Source organism: Copadichromis virginalis, linkage group LG14 (assembly GCF_057382275.1).
Source record: "Copadichromis virginalis isolate Kocher_CV1m ecotype Utaka linkage group LG14, C_Virginalis_male_GT1.1, whole genome shotgun sequence".
In the NCBI taxonomy this organism is placed as follows: domain Eukaryota; kingdom Metazoa; phylum Chordata; class Actinopteri; order Cichliformes; family Cichlidae; genus Copadichromis; species Copadichromis virginalis.
The window spans coordinates 18363651-18387305 of record NC_140631.1 but is presented as its reverse complement, the minus strand read 5'-3'; the positions used below and the strand labels follow the sequence as shown (position 1 = coordinate 18387305).

At 39.2% G+C, this 23655-nt stretch overlaps 1 protein-coding gene across 2 annotated transcripts in view; it reads right to left on the bottom strand.

Moving 5' to 3' along the window:
- Positions 1 to 23655, bottom strand: part of LOC146693794 (cell adhesion molecule DSCAM-like) — a 134705-nt gene that overhangs the window by 46792 nt on the left and 64258 nt on the right. For both annotated transcript variants that reach the window (XM_085429700.1, XM_085429701.1), the window contains exons 4-5: positions 6616 to 6762; positions 4245 to 4523 (exon numbers count right to left, since the gene is read on the bottom strand). In XM_085429700.1, the coding sequence (XP_085285826.1) occupies positions 4245 to 4523; positions 6616 to 6762 (426 nt within the window). The remainder of the gene's footprint in view (positions 1 to 4244; positions 4524 to 6615; positions 6763 to 23655) is intronic.

Genomic DNA, 23655 nt, shown 5'->3' with positions numbered 1-23655 from the left:
CCCCCAGTGGTGCTGCTGGTGCAGGAGTCAGTTACTGGCAAATCATTTCAATCTCACACACACGTATTTACTAGGGGTGCAACGATACACAAAATTCACGGTTCGGTTCGGTTCGATACTTTGGTGTCACGGTTCGATATTTTTTCGATACAAAAAAATGTTCATGCATTTTTAATTTGTCATTTATTAAAATTATAAATATATATTTTAACTCAAAAGTACAGTTTTTAAATTTAACCCTAACCCTTGTGCGTGTTTTTTATTTTGACAGCGAATGCGCACCTGCGGACCACTTATGTGCAGCCCTGGTTATTTAGCTCGTCATATTGCAGCCACAGAAATTCTTTTGTCCATGAAACCATAAAGCTGCACTTTCTTTTTGCCTTATAGTCTGATTTGTCATAACTTCTCCGTTTTGTGGTAAGCTTTTCTTTGGCTGTCACTTCTTCACCCTGACCTGTCTTATTTGGCTCAGCAGAACTGAAATGCTTTTACACACTCACTCACATAAGCTCAGCGATTCTCTGCACGATCAACCTCTCACATGTTTAAGCTTGCTGCGGGAGATTTCACTTGTCATGTTTGCATAGTAAGCTAACGATTAATAAGACGATGTCAGAGGAATTGGTGTACAAATTATCATCACTCACAGATCAGTGCTGTCGCTCTCTATACACAGTTCGCACGATTGCAAAGTGAAAGCAAAAAAACAAGCGCAAATTCAAACGCGACTTCAATATGTCACATATTGACAGTGGCTCACCGATGCCAATGACATAATTACCCAGCTACATTTCTGAAAGAATGCAAAAGCATTGACATATATTTTTCCTACAATAGCCCGACGGGCAGGGAAGAGAAAGATTTTGGTAGCCGGACTGAAAAAATCGCTAGCTCCGGGACGTCGGGCTAGCGATATTGCGAGCCCTGTATCTGATTGAGGAATCACTCATCTTTGGAAAAGAGAGTTTATTACAGAGAAATGGCTCTTTCCAAAATAAAAGCTATACTATCCGCTTCTTCTGGGCTATATTCTCAGCAGCATAAGGAGAATCATGTGCTAACAGCTGTCTAAATGACTCGGCTAAAGTTAGTAGCATGCTTGCTTTTTTTTGTCTGCTTCCACTTGTCTTTGCACTAGGATGATGTCGGCGTAAATGTGCAGTCATATTCGTTGTGTTCCCACTAGTGCTTTCAGGTTAATCTCGTTGAAATGACCTTAACGCCACAACACGGCAAATCTCCGTTAACGAGCCACCGCCGATCGCTCCGTGCATGGGGCTAGACGGCAAACACGTTAACGAGCTAACTGCGCTAACACACTAGTTCACACCAATGTAATTGAGCATTGCATGGCACATCCAACATACTGTTTTACTTTAGTCCAGAGGTGGGACCAAGTCATTGTTTTGCAAGTCTCAAGTAAGTCTCAAGTCTTTATCCTCAAGTCTCAAGTCAAGTCTCAAGTAATGTCAGGCAAGTCAGAGTCGAGTCTCAAGTCACTGGTGTAAAAGTCCGAGTCAAGTCACAAGTCTGAAACTTTGAATTTCAAGTCCTTTCGAGTCTTTAAAAAAAAAACGAAAAAAAGCATGTTGCAGTTATGCTAAATGTAAATATTAGACCATGTAATTTTTTAATCTGTGTTTTTCTCAACACATGACAAAATAGTGAACTTAGAAAATATACACAAATTGTGAAATTGCACCTCTTTAAAATGCAGCTCAATTAAACCTAGCTCCAAGAATAATTTTCACCGACAGTTCTGAGATAAGCTGCATGTTATTCTTGGATGCGGTTGTAGGACCGGCTTTGAAATCGCATGACAAAAATATCATACATAAATAAATGATATATTTTTTTAAAATATCATTTAAAAAAAAAACTGCATCACCAACGTAGCCTTGAAAACATTTGCTAGTTAGATGAAGTCAGCTATCTCATCGTAGCATATTTATATGCATATTTATAATTATACAGCTCTTGGAGTGAGTGCATACACTCATGAAGTTTAGTAACTTCAGGTCACTGCAACAAGCCCAGGTACAGTTTACCGACGGATGGGTGCAGGACCTTGAAATGCACCGTGTAGAACGAAAGACCATCGTACGTATCATAAGTTTACCAGTCTCACAAATCGTCGTCATAAATACACATTCCTTAACCGTTTATTAATAGGACCTTTGAGCTCAACGGTAATTAATTAGTAGTGGAAATAATTTCTGGTACCCATCACAGAAATGTAGCAGTGACAATAATACTGTATGCTGTAATCGTACTGGGCAATTAGTGATACAAAAAACCTGTTTTATCCTGTGAATAAAAGTATATGTTTTTGTCAATGTACCATAATAACAGAAGCGAAACGCAATATTGTGTCAGGACAATTCACTATTTATGCACAATAAATAAAGGAGCATAGTGCAACAATTTCTGTTCAGCGCCAGACTTGCTTGTAACCTATATCACCAATTATGTTATGAAAATGACGTATTAACTACAACAGCAGACTGACCTTTGTGTAAATGCTTGGAGCAGACTAACCTGTGAGCTGGAGTGTTCTGGGACGTTATATTTGATCTTTGAATGGCTGCAATCCAGGCCACCCGTCGCGTCTTTGTTACTTTGGAAACATGGCTCGAACAATTTCTCTTCAACGACGTAATCCGATAACAACCGATCTCTTTACCCGTCGGCTTCCCGTGGCTGTCATGCGACCGGCTATTGCAGTTAATAATACAACAGCTTCTTGACATTTTTGTGTTTCTTTTTATCGCTGTGTGACTGATTTTAATTGAAAGCCTGCGTGCGCTAGTACCTCTTGCCACGAGTTCCCAGAATCCTTTGCGGTTCTACCCGTGAATGACGTCACATTTTCAATCTCTATATAATATGCATGTTAAATTTTATATTTGGGGTAAAATATCAAGTCTTTTCAAGTAAACCGGTTCAAGTCCAATTCAAGTCCCAAGTCATTGGTGTAAAAGTCCAAGTCAAGTCACAAGTCTTACAACATTTTTTCAAGTCAAGTCTAAAGTCATAAAATTAATGACTCGAGTCTGACTCGAGTCCAAGTCATGTGACTCGAGTCCACACCTCTGCTTTAGTCCATGACTCGCTTACCTTCAGGGTCATACGTCACATGAAAACCAAAATAATTCCAAACGCCAGATCTGAATGAGGTTCAATTTGCCTGTTGCAAGTAGAGCTTAACTTCTGTCTCGCTAGCTTGCCCTGCGCTCTTCCTTCTGACTATGCTGTCTGTGTTGAGCGCTCAGTGGATCTGCGCTCGACAGTGCAGCCTAGGCGGAGTAGTCGAACACAGATTCACTGAGCGCTCAACACAGACAGCATCGTCAGAAGGAAAATTGATAAAATAAATTACAAATGTTGTATTGTTCGATACATATGCGTACCGAACTGAAAGCACTGTATCGAACGGTTCAATATCGATACGAATATCGTTGCACCCCTAGTATTTACTGTTGTAGCTTCATAATCCTTAATTACCTCCAACAAGGAAGTTATGTTTTTGGTAGCGTTTGCCTGTGTGTGTGTCATTCGTTCTGTCTGTAAACACCAAGGTGTAAAAGTTTCAAATGAATTCTGATGTGTAGAGTGTAGAGTGGGGTCATGTTAACAATCCTTTAAAATTCAGCTTACATCCACCGATGTCTTCAAGGTCAACTAAATGATTTATTATTGAAAACTGACAAAAAGCCTCATACCTTAGAAACTACAAATATTACAAATGTGGTGTGTGTTGTCAGCATATAGAAAGTTCTATAAAGAAAGAACGATTTAAAATCATGTCGCATTTGACCTCTGACCTCCTTCAAGGTCAGCAGATTCCTCTGAAGGCTATGTAGCGCTATTTAAATCTATGTTTCTTACTGACATTGCTTGTATTGACAACATATAAGCATACAGGGAATCACATATGTGGATTCTAGTCTACAAAGTACATTTAAAAAGAGCAAAGAAAAGAAAATTAATATATACAAAATATAATGGTATATTCTTACAAGTGCCCAGAGAGTGAGCCGCCTCGGTGGAGGTATGTGCTCTCTGAGTACTTCTTGTTTAGTTTATATGTTCATTTTACTCACATGAACCAAACTAACCATCCACTCTCTAACACGTGCCAAGGCTGTTTTTTTTCCCACTCATTTCACTTCATTACTCTAATACAGCAGTTTCAGCTACCCACAACATAGAAGAACCCCTGAATTTTATAAAGCACTTACGTTTGACATACAGGCGACCCATGACCTCCGCGGTGCCATAGCTGTTCCACACCTCACAGACATATGTTCCCGAGTCACTGGGCTGTGTGCTCTCTATCAGCAACCCCGAGGTTGTCTGGTGTATGCGACTGTCGAGCTCCAAGGGGCTGTTGTCCTTCAGCCAGCGGTATTTGGGCATTGGGTAGCCTGAAGCCTTGCAGGGCAGCTCCACCCGATGATTAATCATCACCTCTCGGTGGTCAAAGCCATCCAAGATGACTGGCTCAGCATTGGTGGGGTCTGGAAGGAGCAGAGAATTTAGTGTTAATTAGTGGTGAGCGTTGCCAGCCGCTCGACAGTCTAATCCAATATTGATTCTTCGGGTCAACATTCAGTTCTACATACTGTATATTTTGTTACGTGGTGGAAAAGAGAGAAAGAGACTTGCTTCTGTAATTTACCGCAGTTTTACTGTCTCCTACAACCGAATTCAGACATACTAAATAAATGAAGAATATAAATGTGCATTTCATGCTAAATGACTTATTTTTATCAGAATCTACTGCTCTTTGCTGATACCTCCTGGTTTGTTTACTTTTATCTAACATCTGACACAATGACGATGAAAAAGACAGAATAGGTCACTGCATAACTCAGTTTTGTCTGCAACACACCATATGTGGAGATGCAGCTTCTTTATCTTATGACATTTTAAAATGCCCAACCCAACTCTAAATTTTCAATGTACAGGGAGTGCAGAATTATTAGGCAAATGAGTATTTTGTCCACATCATCCTCTTCATGCATGTTGTCTTACTCCAAGCTGTATAGGCTCGAAAGCCTACTACCAATTAAGCATATTAGGTGATGTGCATCTCTGTAATGAGAAGGGGTGTGGTCTAATGACATCAACACCCTATATCAGGTGTGCATAATTATTAGGCAACGTCCTTTCCTTTGGCAAAATGGGTCAAAAGAAGGACTTGACAGGCTCAGAAAAGTCAAAAATAGTGAGATATCTTGCAGAGGGATGCAGCAGTCTCAAAATTGCAAAGCTTCTGAAGCGTGATCATCGAACAATCAAGCGTTTCATTCAAAATAGTCAACAGGGTCGCAAGAAACGTGTGGAAAAACCAAGGTGCAAAATAACTGCCCATGAACTGAGAAAAGTCAAGCGTGCAGTTGCCAAGATGCCACTTGCCACCAGTTTGGCCATATTTCAGAGCTGCAACATCACTGGAGTGCCCAAAAGCACAAGGTGTGCAATACTCAGAGACATGGCCAAGGTAAGAAAGGCTGAAAGACGACCACCACTGAACAAGACACACAAGCTGAAACGTCAAGACTGGGCCAAGAAATATCTCAAGACTGATTTTTCTAAGGTTTTATGGACTGATGAAATGCGAGTGAGTCTTGATGGGCCAGATGGATGGGCCCGTGGCTGGATTGGTAAAGGGCAGAGCGCTCCAGTCCGACTCAGACGCCAGCAAGGTGGAGGTGGAGTACTGGTTTGGGCTGGTATCATCAAAGATGAGCTTGTGGGGCCTTTTCGGGTTGAGGATGGAGTCAAGCTCAACTCCCAGTCCTACTGCCAGTTTCTGGAAGACACCTTCTTCAAGCAGTGGTACAGGAAGAAGTCTGCATCCTTCAAGAAAAACATGATTTTCATGCAGGACAATGCTCCATCACACGCGTCCAAGTACTCCACAGCGTGGCTGGCAAGAAAGGGTATAAAAGAAGAAAAACTAATGACATGGCCTCCTTGTTCACCTGATCTGAACCCCATTGAGAACCTGTGGTCCATCATCAAATGTGAGATTTACAAGGAGGGAAAACAGTACACCTCTCTGAACAGTGTCTGGGAGGCTGTGGTTGCTGCTGCACGCAATGCTGATGGTGAACAGATCAAAACACTGACAGAATCCATGGATGGCAGGCTTTTGAGTGTCCTTGCAAAGAAAGGTGGCTATATTGGTCGCTGATTTGTTTTTGTTTTGTTTTTGAATGTCAGAAATGTATATTTGTGAATGTGGAGATGTTATATTGGTTTCACTGGTAAAAATAAATAATTGAAATGGGTATATATTTGTTTTTTGTTAAGTTGCCTAATAATTATGCACAGTAATAGTCACCTGCACACACATACCCCCCTAAAATAGCTAAAACTAAAAACAAACTAAAAACTACTTCCAAAAACATTCAGCTTTGATATTAATGAGTTTTGGGGTTCATTGAGAACATGGTTGTTGTTCAATAATAACATTATTCCTCAAAAATACAACTTGCCTAATAATTCTGCACTCCCTGTAGGGATGATCCCAGTATCAAATATGAAAAGCGCATATATATTTGTAACTTCTGACTAAGTGTTATCTTTAAATGCAGTACTGACCCGACACAATGAGACGTGCACTGTTGCTCTGGCGAGTTTCACCGGTGTAGCGGTGACGCGTGGTGCAGCGATAGTTATTCAGGCCATCCTCAGGCAGGACGTCCAAAATATACAAGGCTCCCGTGGATGTGATGAGATATCTTTGTCCTGGAGAAGATAAGAAAGAAAGCAGTTGTGTGGTTGTCTTATAGCATCACAACAGCTTTTACAATATAAAGAAAATGCATTCACTCCAGCACCACTGAGAGATTTTCTCTCTTCCTCCATAGGGTGCTAATGAATTTCTAATGTCACAGATGTCACATATAAATACACACCACAAGAAATATCATCTTAAATGATGCTGTAACTGCTATAAATATTGAATTAATCATGTACAAAATATACAAATTAAAAACTCAGTCCACATATTGTGTTTATTATACGAGTCCTTAACCTTTAACAGCTTTTATTGTCTTGTCTTTGTGCTGTTGCAGTAGCCTCACTGGCACCATAGTCTGTTACAGAAAACCAATCCCTCTTATGCTGTCACAGGCAGTTCTGTAAGTACGGTAATATTATGTTAATTCTGCAGATCAAACGAGGTTGAGTGGGGTTGTCACCATCCATAAGGAAAGAAACCTTCCTCACAGCCATCACGTGGATGCCCACAGTCCCATGGGAGCAGATTGACGTCAAAACTGATTGAAAAAGCAATTTACAGGATATTGTCTTCTCTGTGCAGTGGTGGGTATGCTACGACAGAGATAGCACAGGAAGCCTTTCGGGCTAGGGAGAGTCCTACAATAGCAATAGGTGACGACGACCGGGTCGAGAAGAAAAATATCGTACTGTGCCATCACGGGGTTGCAAAGCTGCAGCGGTACCCGTTCGATTTTTTTAAATCCTTTTTGGCACTCTAGTCTACTTTTTTTTCCTCCACATAAATATAAGATATAAAGTGAACCCAAATAGAACTATAAGCTATACTAAGAGTCCAAAAAAAAAGTATTTGGCATTTTTGTTTGTTAGCCAGATCAAGCTTTAATTTGAACATATACTTGATATTACTGCACAAAAAATGAATTTATGAAATTCCCCATGGTGCACAAATTGTAGCACCATTTAAAAGTAAAATCTCAATTCTTAAAAAGTAGGAACGCTGTGTATATAAGAAGAAATAAAATAAAAAAACTAAACAAAATGCAATTCTTTGAAAATCTTACAAACCCACATTTTATTCACAGTAGAGCATATAAAATATATCAAATCTTTAAATGGAGTGAGTGCACAATTTTAGGGAAAATGATGTGCTCATTTTAAATTTGATGGCAGCCACATGTGTAGAAAGTTGGGACAGAGCCGTGTTTACGACTGTGCGGCATCAACAGTTCATAAACTTCTGGCAAATGAGGAGTCCACCTGCTGGACCAATGGGAGATGGGAATGTTGTTTGATAGAGGATTCTAGCTGCTGAACAGTCCTGGGTCTTCTTTGTTGTATTTTTAATTTCATGATGCTCCAGACAGTTTCAAATGGTGACCGCCTGGACTGCAGACAGTGCAGTTCAGCTGTGATTTAGCATTGTCTTACTGAAATATGCAAGGCCTTCTCTGAAGAAGACGTCATCTGGATAGGAGCATTTGTTGCTCTAAAACCTGTATGTATATTTCAAAATTGATGCTGCCTTTTCCAGATGTTCAAGCTGCCAATTTAAAAAGAACTAAGTCACACTAACACCATTAGAGATGCAGGCTTCTGGACTGAATGCTGATAACAAGCAGAATCGTCCCACTCCTCTGTCTGGGTGACATGACATCTATGTTTCCCAAAAATCAAAATCCCATAATTTAGATTTTTCTGACCAGTAACAGTGCTCCCCATTGGCTCAGTCCATTTTAAATGAACTGTGGCCCAAAGAGGAGGCCAGCGTTTCTGTTCACTTACAGCTCATTTTCAGACAGACTTCTAACCTGCAGTTCTGAATGGCACCGTGAACTTTCTGGAAGACTCATGACTGTTTTAATGCAATGCGGCATTGAAGACTTGACTTTTGGGTTTTCTCCAGATTCTTTAAAACTTTTAATCAAATTATATACTGCAGATGATAGAAGATATTCAAAGAGCAAAGGTTTCTGGTCAGCTGCTGTTTGTTTGCCTGTTAGTTGTACCACAAAAAAGCTCACACCAACCTCAAAGCCAACTGTTTCATTGAGAGCTGTCAGTTACTGCTGACTGTAATGACGCTGTGTGTATGACTAGTAAAAAGATTTTTAAAAATTAATTAAAACAGTGGGATTAAATACCAAAGGCACTTGGTTAGCTAACATCAACATTTCATTCAAAAACACAAAAGGAACTTTGCACAGATAAAAACAGATAATGGGCTCAGCAGAAGTCTTCTGACAGCTAAATCATTTGCATGGTAAAGAGAAGTCCCTCCACCACCGCACAGCAGGTAAAGCATTCTCTCCAGGACACAGATGTAAGCACATGTTTCCTAGTTAAAGATCAAATAACAACTTCATGACAAGAAACTCAGAGGATTCTGCACTAGATGTAAACCCCTGCTAAACCAATAAAACAACAGAAAAAAGCTAAAAGTTGACACATGTAGAGTGGTGGTAAACGAATTGAAAAAAAAAAAATCATGCTAAGAGGACATTGTGGACAAGATAACCAACAGTGCATACTCAAAAACATGGTTGTGCACTGGAATTTATTTGTCACTGAATGTGCCGAAGCGTTTATGGCCTGGAGTGTGTACTCTGTGTCATCACCTTACTGTGCAAATATTTGGCTATCTGCTTGTGAAGCAAGATTTCGACAATAACAAGGTTATAATATGTTAATGTGCAGCTATTTTTAAGAGTGACATGTTTCATGAGGGATTTTTTCCTCAAGGAAGTTTCTTGTTTCCCCTGTATGTTTAGTTTGGTTGAAAATAAGCACAACGTAAGCAACATCCCTCACAAGAAAAACATAGATTGACAGATAAACTGTATAAAAAAAAAATGAAAGTCAGTGGCTTGGATATGAATGTACAGGCCATAGTACATTCTTCCATCATTATCAAGAGGAAGAGAAACCTCCAATTACACCAAGTGGTTTAAGTCTGGATTACTCTGATTCAAGCTGAGTAGTGTCAACTGAAACTAAACTAAAAACTAAAATTAGACATTAAAAAATATGTTGTTAACTAAAATAAAAACAAGACCTTTAAAAATGGTATGCCCATACAATGATGATTGAAAAGACAAACTAACACTGAAACTAATAAAAACCTAGGAAAACTAAACATTTAAACAACTTAACAAATGAATGAGATAAAAGTAAAAACAAATTAGAAGACAGAAAAATATAACAACTTACAGTAAGATCTGTACACCCTCCTATTTTCTTAAGGCATACTGTAGTTTTTTTCATTTTTAATATATGTTTTGCATTATTTCCTGAATGCATTTGACTGTTTTTATTAGCGAAACATTTCTCTGCATATTTAATTTGCATTACATATGATATCTAAAGGAGACCAGCAGTGGTTAACTCATATAAACTGAAAGGTAGGAGCTGTGGGTCTATTGTTAAACAGAGACTTAACATCCTATTAACTATATCTATTAACGTCCTATTAAATCAATAAAAAGAACAAACAAACCAAAAAACTAAGGACTGTAATGTTTTTTTCTTTTTTAAAAAAATAGTTCTTGAGTGAAGAATTTTAATATTTATTATTGTGTTTAGGTCAAAATGTCCAAACAGATTTCAAAATCCAAGTAGGTGCAAAGGTTTCTTTTTCCTATGTAGGTTTGTAAATTAGATGTGACGTCCCTCGTCTAACAACATCCCCCAGAAAATCAGAGAAAATTATAGAAAAAAATGTATGTCACAATGTAATCCCGATCTCTCTCCTACATTTGGTGCAGTGGTTGGCCGCAGCGCCACGATGAGCTACAGTGTTACCAGACAGAACCAATTAGCTACAAAAACAGTGAGTGGGGAGGTGGTGAGCGAATTTAACCTAATCTTAGATTATACACTAATGCTAACATCAAACCGCTACATGTTTTTTTATTTTTTATTTTTTTTTTAATTTAACCTTTATTTAACCAGGAATGTCCCGTTGAGATCAAAGACCTCTTTTTCAAGGGAGTCCTGGCCAAGAGGCAGCACATTTTAATATTCCACCGGAGACTAATATGTATGAAGGAAGCAAAGCGTGCTTAATATGCTTACATCTTATATGCATTTTAGATGTTTGCACAGGCAGAGGAAAATCAACCTTGTGGGGTAAAAGCAAACAGGAGGAATACAGAGAGAGGCGAGAGAAGCAAAACAAAACTGCTCAGCTATTGTAAGCATTGACCTAGATAGAACCGACAACAGATTCCACGGATTTGATGTCCTGAAGGGGTTTCGCGGGTTTTACATACAGGGCTGTTAGATGGGCAACCAGCAAGTGGAATCTATAAAGAGAGCGAGAGAGGGTGTGACTGTGTGTGTGTATGCCGGCAGCCATGCATGCACGCCAGCGAGCAAGACAATTGGTAAAAGGAAATCTTCTCAGAGGTCGAGGAGGCCAGATGCGAGAAAAACAACGCTGTTTTTCATCAACGCCTTCTCTTTTCAGCTCCATTTTCACTGGTTTTGTACGCAGCTGTAGCGGCAGTTCTCATTTATCTGATGTGTGTACCTTTACTTCACATACCGATCACTTTTCGCTGGCTGGTTTTAATAAAAATATGTGTAAGAGTGTACTTGTAAAATCCTAGAAACCATATTACAACAATGCAGCAGCAAAAACTCAATTCAAACATCTCCTCCAAAGCTGTCCACTACACACACACACACTGCCTCCTTCCCTTTTTCCCTCTCCTCCCTTCTGGCTTCTCCATTTTGATTCTGTACTGGTCGTCTGAAATCTCACTGTGGAATCCATCTTGAGTGAGGCAAAATGGTATTTCACTCCAGCCGCTGTGAGCTGCTGCAATTTTCTCTTCAAGCACCTCTATGCTCCTGCAATGCCTTTTAAGACGTCAGAGCTCAGTTATTGTGTTATGACAGAATGAAGGGGACACTACAGTAGGGAGGGGATTCAGAATGAGAGCTATTGTATTGAATTGTACTGCACTGTATTGTATTTCTTCTCCACAACCCGCTCCTCTTTAATTCGCTCGCAGCGTTGGCTTTTAGGAGTAATTTCTGTTCAACGTCAGCAAGAAATTACGGCCGTTTAAAAGTTAAATGTAAAAATTGGAAACTGGTGAAGACGTAGTGTATAGCACATAAACTGCTATGGGTTAATTGAGCGAGAGCGACCGAGGCCTCGGCTGCAAGATGCATTAAAAAACATTCGGTGGAGATTTGGGTGTTATTGTCAGAGAGTGGAGTCTTTCTCTCCATTCATTTGCAGGCACTGCTACTGTAAAGTAAAAAGAGCTCCACTCCACCAGACACACTTTATCTAATCATCCCCACTTTGCCAGAGACAGAATCTAATAGGAACAGCGGGCTCTCACTCTCAGCAGGCTAAATAAGCCTCGACGTACAGATGAACTAGTGTCACAGCATCCTCGCTGCCAACAGACGCTCTGAAGTTGCTGCGATTTAAATGAGAGCCAAGTCGGTCAGATCTTAGCTGACAATCTGCATTTCGGTGACAAGCCACCAGCGTTTTTATGCACCAATCAACATCAGCGGACCAGTGTGAACGGAAGTGGCTGAGATAACCGACATGTTGCCAATAAAACCCTGCTAATGTCGCACTGACGTTGATACTACATTATGTATATGACGCTGCTTGAGTGCGAAAGGTTAAAAATGTTTAGTAAAGGGTGTTCGCTTCCATAAAGGTTGCGCCGGTGAGTCAGTGTTGTTATTGTTTAAAGAGGAAGGTGGGACCGGCTCTGAGTAAACTGTGAGTCAGACACAGCGAGGAGGGACCCAGTTCTAGTCGGGTCAGCAGAGACGCAGAGATGATAAATGAGCTTATGAATGTTCTGGCTTTGTGTGGTACCTTCATGGCCCACTTCAACTCTCCTGTGTCACTTTTCAGACATTAAATTAAAATTAAAACATCTGTCTCATCAAAGCCTTACAGTGCGCCACACGTGTTCGAAAAGATGCAGTCAAACGCTCCTCTCTCCTCTAACACGGTTTACTTTGTTTCTTAGAGCAGTTACTGTGGTACAATCTTGTGCCACTGCAACAGAAAAACATTACGGGGAATATAATGCATTGACCACCCAGCGGTGGTGAGAAGCGAGAGTTGCATTCTGAGACTAATTTCAGAGTCGGGGTTATGCTGCATCGGGAAACAAGTCGCAGGGGGACCAGACGTTGGATCAGAGCTTTAATCTAAGCTGATTGAGGTCAGACCGCAGGACTGAACTTTCCACCACTCCTCGGGGTAGCACGGCTACGCAAAGAGAAACTGAAATCAGTGCTGTGACCATCCTGCAGGAAACCAGGAAAATATTTGTTGTTAATCTGCTTCTCGGACTATCTGGCTACTAATGAACTGTATAACAGCCGTGCTTTGAAACTGTTACAGATTCACTAAACTAAACTGAAACCCTCAAATGAAACTGAATATGAGAATAAGAATAAATGTATGTTACCTGGAAAGGGACAAACAGTAATCATGATTCATATATTGTGCATATGACACCAAATAGGCTCCTCTACTGTGAGGAGTAGCAGTAAGTACATTACAGCATGAGCTATGTGGGTTACTACAGGCTGCATAATCTGGTGGAAGTGAAAGGAATTAAGTGAATTAGTCCTCTGGAGGTATAGTGTGTAGTGAGGCGTAATTCACTGAGCTCAACCAAAAATTGAAGTATAAAAAAAACAACAACCCCAAACTACCTTAACCGTACATTCAGTTAAAACAAACTGTGATGCATTTGTCCGGTTGCTGCTTTGTGTGGGTTGGGTGACAAAGCTGACCTTCAAATCCTGCTGCTGACTAAATTACCAGTCTATTATGGTCAATATGGAAAATATGTTGAGTTCCAACTGATCCCTGCACATTTACATTCCAGGTCTCCAAAAAATCCAGTTTAAAAATACTGAAAAAATGAATGGTGTGTTTTGTTGTGTTAACTAATTCAGAGCCATACCAAAATTTTCAACACTAGTTTTGAGAGCAACTAAAACAACATAACTACTACCAAGTCTGTGTGCCATTTCTGAACTGTTCAGATAACAGTCAATCTTTGTAAGTCATGGTAACCATGGGGATAGATACATGAATAAAGCCACCTCCACACCTGTAGAGTCTTGCTTGTCATGGGTCGCGTTGAAGCTGATGGTTGGCCGCCCGCAGACCTACTAGTCTCCAGTTGTGGTCACTCGCATTTACCTCATATTCATCTCACCAAGTTTTTGGTATCGTCTAGGCTATATTTCTAACATTATGTCATACAAACCGAAGGCCACACAGAGGAAATGGTTTGCTGACAGCTGGCCACTAGTGGACATTCGAGCGTCCGAATGGCATATCTCAATAAACAGTATTATTTTGTATTATTGGTACTTTCTTTAATTGCACAAAAGTTAAGAAGAGTTTGACTTTTGGGACTACTTTGCATTGCCAGACTTTTTGTTCATGTTTTTCATGCCTGCAGTTGCTCAAAGTCACCAAATGTCATTGACTTTCTATGGCACTCATCACTTTAAATCAGTTCCTGTGTGGACACAGGAATACCACAACATTCCATCACATATGTTGTGGAAAAGACTCCATCCAGTTGTATCTGTAACTTCCGTGTATATTTTACATCTAAATATGCAATGATTTAAGGCACTTAATCTCATGCAAACATGTACGTATGGCTAGTTTGAATGTCTTATGAGTCACAGCAAAACAAAAGTCCAACCTTAAAACTTGCGGTTAAGTAGGCAGCGTGTAATGGTGGGGGAAAACAAAGAAAATGGGTTTTTGAATAAAAGTCTAAGAGGTGAGAAAACAGTTATAAAATACACGATGTGCAGTGGATTTGTCTCAAGGCTGGAAAACTGAAGACAAAAATCAATTCTACATCATATTTCTTATGAGGTAGCAGTTAAAATATAAAGCTGTTTTTATAGTGCTATCACCTGGCCAATCAGTGTGGGGTGTTTTTTTCCATGGCAGAAGAAAATTGCTCAAATAGCTCAAATCAATTGTTTGGAGGGGGGGGAAGCAAGAATGGAGACTTTCAGTGGATGAAAAGCAAATGCAAATACTGAAGCTAACACTAAAATCAGGACAAATCTTCAGCACCTGTAAAAGTCACCTATAAAAATGTCTTTCTCTCGATGCACCTGCAGTGTGAAAAGATTCAAGGAATACAAGTAAATGACAGAGCTGCCATTGAAGCCCTAGTGAAGAAAGCATCCTTGATTCAGTCAAAAGTTTTGGCATCAGAGCTGGAATACTAAGAGACTCTCTGTCTCTTATTCAGCCTCAAAAACCTCTGTGTTCCTGTTTGGCTCATTCTACTTCCTCTCCTGCTTCTTCACTCTCTAGCGCTTGGTCTCTCTCTTTCTCCTCCTCTCCTGGCTCTCCCTCTGTGTGCTGAATGCTAAAACAGTGGCTGGCTGTGTCAGAACACTGCAATGAAACCTGCAGTCTCAAACGCCCACATCAAGAAAACACCTACCTTTACCAAGACACTGACCTACAAAAGCTTTTACATATTTAAATTGATAAACATCCATTAAGAGGTGAACATTTGTTTTGCAGGTTTGGAATAATATTTGAGAATAAAATCATGTATTTTTTATCAGACCATTCATAGAATAAATACTAATAATTATATCAATCATGTGTGCCAAAAGAATAACTCATACACCGAAACATTAACAAGAAATGTGTCAAAGTGTCACAATGTATATTTTCTGCATCTAGTGTTGCGGCTACAACAAAACACCATTAACATCATTAAAAGCTAATGTGGGTGCAATAACACTAAAATACTATATGTTATCATTTTTCTTTAGTTTTTGAAAAAAAATATTTCCAAATTGAAGACATTTACAGAGTGAGATGCAGTGTCATACCAACATTGTTGTGAATTAAAGATGGCTTTTCATTTATCATGAATAATTTACGCATCATAATTCATGCAAAAAATGTCCAACTGTCACAAGACGAACAATTCATATTTAATAAACAACCGAACGAGTGAAGGATGTCACTTTAATAAATCATGTACTCTTGTGCACCCCGTTTCAGCGTGGTGCTCAGGTCTCGGTACTGGTCAGACTGCTTTTGTAGTGTGAGGTACAGTATCAGCTAGTAGACAGAATATCTAGTGAGCAGAAGCTGTAGCCTGTTTCCAGAAGAGTTAGGACACTTTATAAAAAATGAATGAAAACAGAAGGCTGTGACTTGCAAATCATTTAAAGTCTATGTTTAATTATAAAAATAAAAATAAAAACAGACTAATCAGGTCTTTTTCTGGAATAGATGCTCAGTTTGAATTTGATGGTAGTAACACTTTCAAAGAAAAGATGGGGAAGTTTACTGTGTTGCATTTTATACAGCTTTTATTTATTTTAACTTGCATCTCTTAACGCACCAACAAACTTTACCTTTAGACTGAAGAGTTCTTGAGATTTCTACCACGGAATCACAACCGGGTTTTTCTTTTATGCTGGAGATATTTCATAAGGCTATTGTGTATCACAGATGCTGTAATCTGTATGACTCAGCCTTTGTGACTCAGCATCTTTTTTTCACACCAATCATTATGGGGTAACAATTCTCCAATTTCAAGGTTTTCTTTCTGTTTTCAATGTTTGGGGGTGGGGGTCTGAGAGAGTAACTTAATGGTAAGTGGATCATGAACTAAAAAGTAATGAAATCCATCACTGTGATGTATTTCCAGTTTACTTTTTAACAGTGATGGGAATAACGGCGTTACTTTTTTTCAGTAACGATTAATCTAACTAATTACTGCAACGCCGTTACAGTTACTAACGGTCCGTTACTATTTTTCAACAAACAGACGGTTGAAACTGTGTTCAGCTTACCGCATCTTATATCAGTTGCACGGAAGTAGCTGTAAGTAATCTGGGCACTACAGCTTTAAGCAGCTGGACGGTAATCACTTTCTGGCAGACGATCACTTTTTGGCACACCTGGAGCTAAGGGGGCAAAAAATGAGTGCTGCTGTTTGACTGAGGAAGAATAAAGCAGTCGTGGTAAGACCACTTAAAGACAAAGCAACAAGGTGATATATACCAGTTTTTAAATTGTGTTGATAGGCCACGTAAAACCAGAGTCATGATAAACAATATATACGTGGCGTTTTCCTAGTTTTGTCACGTTTACTGCCTAAGGACAGCGCTAGCAAGCACTCTCTGCTTATGAGCAAAAAAAGGAAAAATGAGTGACTGCGAGAGAGAGAGAAACTGTAGAAAAAGAGAGAGAGCGAGTTTTGAGATGTGAGAGATTTGTGATGTTTAGCATGTTTGGAGTGTGTAGTTAATGTGTTGTCTTGTGTAGTTAGTGTGTAGTGTTGTGGATAGTTTTGTGTTGTGTGACAGAACAATGAGGCGACTGCTGTCTCCAGGTAGAAAAAGGAGTGACACACCTGCTGCTGTCAGACCTGCAGGTATCAGGCTGTGATGTTCTCCTTTTTAGTGGAGTTTTTTTTTTTTGGAGTGGCACAAATAATTTGTGTGGCATCTTATTGAATGCAGAACAGCTGATTGTTCTGTAAATAGTTTGAATGGTTATTTTAAAAAATCAAGGTAAAAGGTAAATGAATGCAAATAACTTTGTTGTTTGCAAAACTTGTGCATATGACAATTTATATTTGCATTTAAAGTTATGCAATATGATTCATTAAACATGTTTGTGGTTGTTACAGTAAAAAATTCTACTCTTATTTTATGTTTTTGTCTGATTTTAGATCAATTGTGTTAATACAGTATGTCAAAATGAAAACATAACTGTAAATTCAGACACGTGAGGTTGTGCTGAAAAGGATGATACCAAACAAGGTATTTAGGTGTTTTTAAAGGTGAAATGTGGAGGGAAAATCAAAAGTAGTTAAAAATGGCCAATTATACCCTGGACCCCAGAGGGTTAAACATTTTTTTAATGTAACGCAATAGTTACTTTTCAAGTAATTAATTACTTTCAGAATATTGTAACTCAGTTACTAACTCAGTTACTTTTTCAAATAAGTTACTAGTAACTATAACTAATTACTTTTTCAAAGTAACTTGCCCAACACTGCTCTTTAAAGACTACAACAGTCACCAGACTAGTGTGCTTTACTGGGCACTAACTACCACAACTAGTAATCATCAGTGACCACAGACGTTCCTACTATCCTACTCAATTTTTTGGTTTGTAAAAAGTCACATTCTTATTCTCAACCCCTAAGATGCAGATACTTATTCAGGACCAAGCTTCACACCGTGGGTACCCTTTTAGTGTCATTTTACAAAGTACAGATTAGACAAAGAGTTTAACTTGAGTACCTCAATATCTGAAATGCAAACTGTAGGCAAAAGTGCTCTGCTGGAAATGTTGCTGGAGCAGGACACATTTAAGAAACTTGTTGCAGATGTGAAAAGTTTGCCTTTTAACATGTGCTTTCCATTATGAAAAATTTGCATTTAAACCCCCCAAAAAGTATTCTCTTAAACTTAACAAAATGGGAAAATGAATGTAAAATCAGTACAAAAACAAAATAAAACCCAACATAAACCAAATAGGGCACTAATTTGTGTCGACTGGCTGAAGGACTGTGTGATTATTTAAACACATTCAGTCACAAAGAAAACTGTTACTGTTTCAGTATTACTACAGGAAATGTACTTATCTAAAGTCCAAAGCCACATACAGTATAGTATCATATTACAGTGATGGCGCAAGAACTGGTTTGTGACAGGTGGGCACCTTTGTACAAGAATGCATGGTGTAGAATTAATTCTACATTAATGTATAGCACCTTGCTGAGCTAGGCTACCAGCATACACTTAGGCAGACACATATCACAGAAACTGCTGAAAAAGAGAGTCAGGTCTCCAAGGTTAAAGAGTCTGGTGGGTGCTGATGTCTTTGATGATGTTAGCGATCCAGTAATCGCTGTTGAAGCCCAGAGCTATTAAACAGCAGGTTGATAAGCAAGTGTATTGAAGAAAGTCTGGACAGCAGCAGGTTTAAGGAGATATTTCAGCAATGAAGGAGAATAGACATATTTACCAGTGTTTTCCAGAGACAATAACCACAAGTACAAAATGAGTCGTGTTTTTCAGTTCGCCTGCTTCATTATGCTGTACTGTAATATGTGATGGAATTTTCATTTAATATTACTGATCTTTAAACCAGGTATCAAATAAATATTTCTAGCTAGAGATGCATCAATTGCAATTTTCTTGGCTGATTTGGATTCCTGATATTTCGTAAGTGTGACGTGCTAATGAGAAATGACGATTCGAGTTTTTCTCTGACAGCATATACAATCAAAAATGAACTTCTCTTCAAAACAAAGTTTTATCTTTACATTAAATTTAATTAAACTTTAAAATTTCTCCCCAAACTGTAGTTACAGGTAAGTTACAGGATGTTCTTTAACTTAAATAAGTGAAAATAAAGTGTTATATTATTAGAAAGAGGTACAAATAATTAACTGAAAATAAATTACTTATACACCCAACTTCACCTTACCAAACAAAAGCACGTGTAACACATTTGTATAACAAAAGAAATATCATCTTTATACCATTATAACTGAGGCAGCTAGCTTTTGGCTTGCTGTGATTAGCTTTAGCCACTTTGCTAGCTTCTTTAAATTTTCCACGTTTAGCAGGGTGAGGGTGATTTAAAGTGTCTGATTAGGTGTTTTGTTTAAATTTTTTCCTGCTGGTCTCCCCTCGTTCTACATGGGAGCTCTTTACTTCAGAGTAAAGATCTTCCATGCTAATAACATGTTAGCATGTAGCTAATAGTACATGTCCACATGACTATTTACCTGCACTGCTGCGTGCATGCTGTGCAGACATGAAATGGACTGACTTATAATCAAACATACATGATCAAACATTCCCCAGCTGGTCCCCAGTTATGGCTAAGAACTCTGAAAATTGACCTCTATATCTGTATCTAACTCAAACAGTTTCATGAGAAAGCAAAAAAGAAGGAATAAGCTAATAAGACAGACAGTAATCAAATTAAAGTAAAAAAAAATTACACAGTAATCAACGCCTCCTTATACCCTGCTGCACGACCAAGTGTTGGTTTCAGAAAGACTTAATTACAAACTTATAAACATCAAATCTGTTATAATACATTTTTCTGGACAAACATTTGAGTTCCACATGTCAGACGTTAGTCTGTTTTCCCAGGGCGGTGCTCTGTTAACCTGTGAGATCACTATCCCTCACTCAAAGTTTTTCTGCATGATAGTTTAGGATAATGGATCATTTCATTTTAGAGAAAATTGGCCCATTGCATATAGTGCGTTGTATTAATCTTGCTGTATCACGTTGAGCATTGCTCTAAGCCAGGCAGCAATAAACGGTGAAAAGTTGTGGTGACACAATGTTGGACAGAGTGACCTCATCTGAAAAACAACCTTTCCTATGAAGCTCATGTTCATTTGTGGAAAAGATCCCAGCTCATATTACACCATGTTTATCTTTCTACCTCTGTGCTTTGTCTGCTTCATCTTAGTAGATGCCACAGCCAAATGGCCTGCGGCCTAATCTCATCATTTACCTCTAGTGTACTCTTACAACACCACAGAGCATTGTAGTTAAAAAGAAGATTTCTTTAAACCACAGCAAGAGGAACTGTTGTCAACTGTTGCTCTTTGTGTTGGGCTCCATGTCTGTAAAATTATACTCACAGATGGATTGTAAAATGAGTAATCAAATCTAGCCTTCTATTTCCACCATGCTGGAGAGGGGATGTTGGCTTGGGGGCTGCTTGGGTGCGTGTGTGTACGCGCATGCAACATGTGTAGCAGTCTGCCATCATAACCTAATTATTGCAGCAGCTTAACAACAGCAATTAGCACATTTCCATCAGACGACACTAATTTGTGAATTCCATTCCAGCGCCATTCAGGACTGGCTGAGAGAGAGACTTAATTCACTGTTGAGCTACTAGCGATGCTAAATCCATATCTATAGAGCTGTGAAAATTGCTTATGGTAATTGCAGTTATTTTAAAACTAGGCTAACACTTTAATGACATTTCTAATTTTAATCAGTTATTTTCTGTGTAGTCCACATTGAACGTCTTCTCACCCCAGGGAAACCCATGTTTCCTCATCTGACTTCCCAATAAAATGCCTCTTCCCAAGAGCTTCCTAAGATAAAGAATATTGTTTTATCTAAAAACAGATTTCCAATGCCACATACTAGGAAATGTACATAGACCATAATTATTTAAAATTAACACTAAACCCACAAATGTAAAAGTTGTTTTAGCTCAATTTTTGGCTTCCTCCAACTCCAACAAGGTGCTTGATGGAGGAGAAAACAGCAGCGACTGTAAATTATAAAGCAAAATGGTGAACGACCCTTAAATACTTTGCAGAGTTGAGGGGATCTACCGACAACTGATATTCATCACGACTAACAATCATTTTGGCAACATTAAAAATCAACATCTGATAGTGAATTATTTTGTTTTCTTGATAACACACCTCTACATGTAGCTGCAGCTATACTTAATGGTTAAAGAAACTGAATGTTTCTCAGTTTTCTTTTAAGTCAGAGCTTTCTTTTAAGGATGCACAACCATCAGTCAAAAAATATTTCGAGGTGAACAGCTCCAGCAGTCTTTGTGCATACAACTGCCTCAGAATAACAATCCCCCACCCTTCCTCCACATCCCCCTGAATCCCCCATCTCCCTGTCTTTCTCCACCCTCTGCCCCCCCTCCTCCCTTACATCCTACGCAGAGATGCATGTTGAGTGATAGGCCTGTGGATGAGTCTGGACAGTGCGTCTGAGGCCCTGGTTTTTAATAGGGTTCTGTTCCCAGTAATTATGCTGACACAATTTGATCAGCGCGGGGCTAAGTATCTTCATCTGAGGGAGATCGGGGGGAATTAACGCTGATGTAATAAGTACAATTTGTCACTATTAAGACAGAGGTGTTGACAGGCACTGGTGTTGTCAGGGCAACTGATGGTGCTCCCTTGCTACAGTATGTATTCTGCTGCATCCGGCGAGCAGAGCTCTCAGGCCTCCTCAGTAATCGATTTCTGGGGTTGCTTTGCACAGGCAAAAGCATGCAACTATGCCATATATACAGCGCGTATGCATATAATAAATAGACATAGTGCACCTGGATGTGATGGAGTGTTTCAATATGGCATTAACTCGATGAACAGATAAGTAGCACAAGCTAAAATATTTGCAAGAAAACCACAAGAAAAATATGCATTATGCTTATTAGCTGCAGTACATTAATGTCACGCCAGTCCAGCGATTAGATGGTGAAAACATACAAACCTGATCATAACAAAGACACAACTGAAAGACTCACTGTTCTTACATCGGGTCTGCTGGGTAGGAAGAGGAAGAAATGTACTAATGGCACAGGGTTCAACCCTGGCTACTTGCAGGGGAGAGAAGCAAAGCCAAGGTCATGACCCTCTAATCCATCTCACTGAGCTTTTTTTTTTTTTTTTTTAAAGGAGCACACATTAGCAATTTGTTCAAAATGTACTTACACAGAGAAAGCTAAAGTGCTTTAATGAGGTCTAAGCCTCTGCTGGTGACCAGTCATCTGAGTTCAGCGAGCTGTGAAACGCAAACAGCAGGCAATAGACAAACTGGAACTAGCATTGGAACTAATTCACAGTATTTGAGGTTTAGTCCCAGTGATAAAAATAAAAGCTGTAGTAGATCCATTGATGTCAGTTTCAAGATCTGCGATACATATCAACAGGTCCTCTAACAAGAATCTGTGGAAGACTGTAGAGGCTGCAGCAGCAGCACCCACATGCATGTATGGTATGTGGTTATGTTAGCTTACTATGACGCAATCCACACACAACTGCTCATTTTCTATATCAAAACACTTCACTGACATTACGAAATGTGATCGCAATTTCTACTTTGCTCATTTAGAGCACTCACTAAGGCGGTTAATGCCACATGAGCGGAGCTACCGGGGCTGCGGTGCTGCACAGACTGCAGCTTATTGTACTATGATGACATTAATAGCTATTTCAGCATACCTGACATCCCAGTTCAGTTGGAGCTTCAGCTGTGAGTTGACTTCCCTCAAGAGCAGCTCAACTTTTAAAATAAAATGTGTGCTCAGAGACTTTCAGACTTTAGCGTGTACCCTGGAGAAACATTAGGGCAATATGACAAGTCACCTGATCCTACCGGCACAAATATTAAGTTGTGCCATTGGTTTAGCCTCTGTTACGTCTTCTGTACCATGAAGTGCCCGCAAGAACAGCATATAAATCTCTATATTCACTGTTTCACTAAGAAAAGACTTGCTATCAAAAAGTATTGACAACATTTGTCATAAATTAGGCGAAGACTGGAAAATATATCATTATCAATGGCTATCCTTTTAAGAGCTTTCTGAAAAGGTCAGCACATATGCAGTGTAAGGTCCATAATAGCTGTGATATAAACTGATGTTGCACTGTTTTGCGGTGTGCCATTTTAGCATGATGACCCACTCCATAGGTAAACCTTGTTAATAAAAACACATAAAGCTGCTAAACGCGATTTCATTCACACAAAAAAACCCATTTACATGAATACCTGGACAAACCATACAGAGCAGTAACACAATGAAGCAATATAAATAAAAATTTAGGCTAAGTCTGGCCTAAAGAACATGGCAAGTGGAAATAAACCCGCATAACTACGTCTCACCCTTTGACAGATATGGCCCTTAGCAAAATTATAATGCCGGAGCTTTGATATTAAGCAACAGGAGCAACCACAGAATACATTTCACAATTCAGCGCTGTTGTTCTTTATGAGAAATGGCTCAATGAAGCATGTAAAAGGGTCAGAAACATGCCCCGGATTACATTCTTGCCTCAGGCCCCAATTTACCTGAGCGAG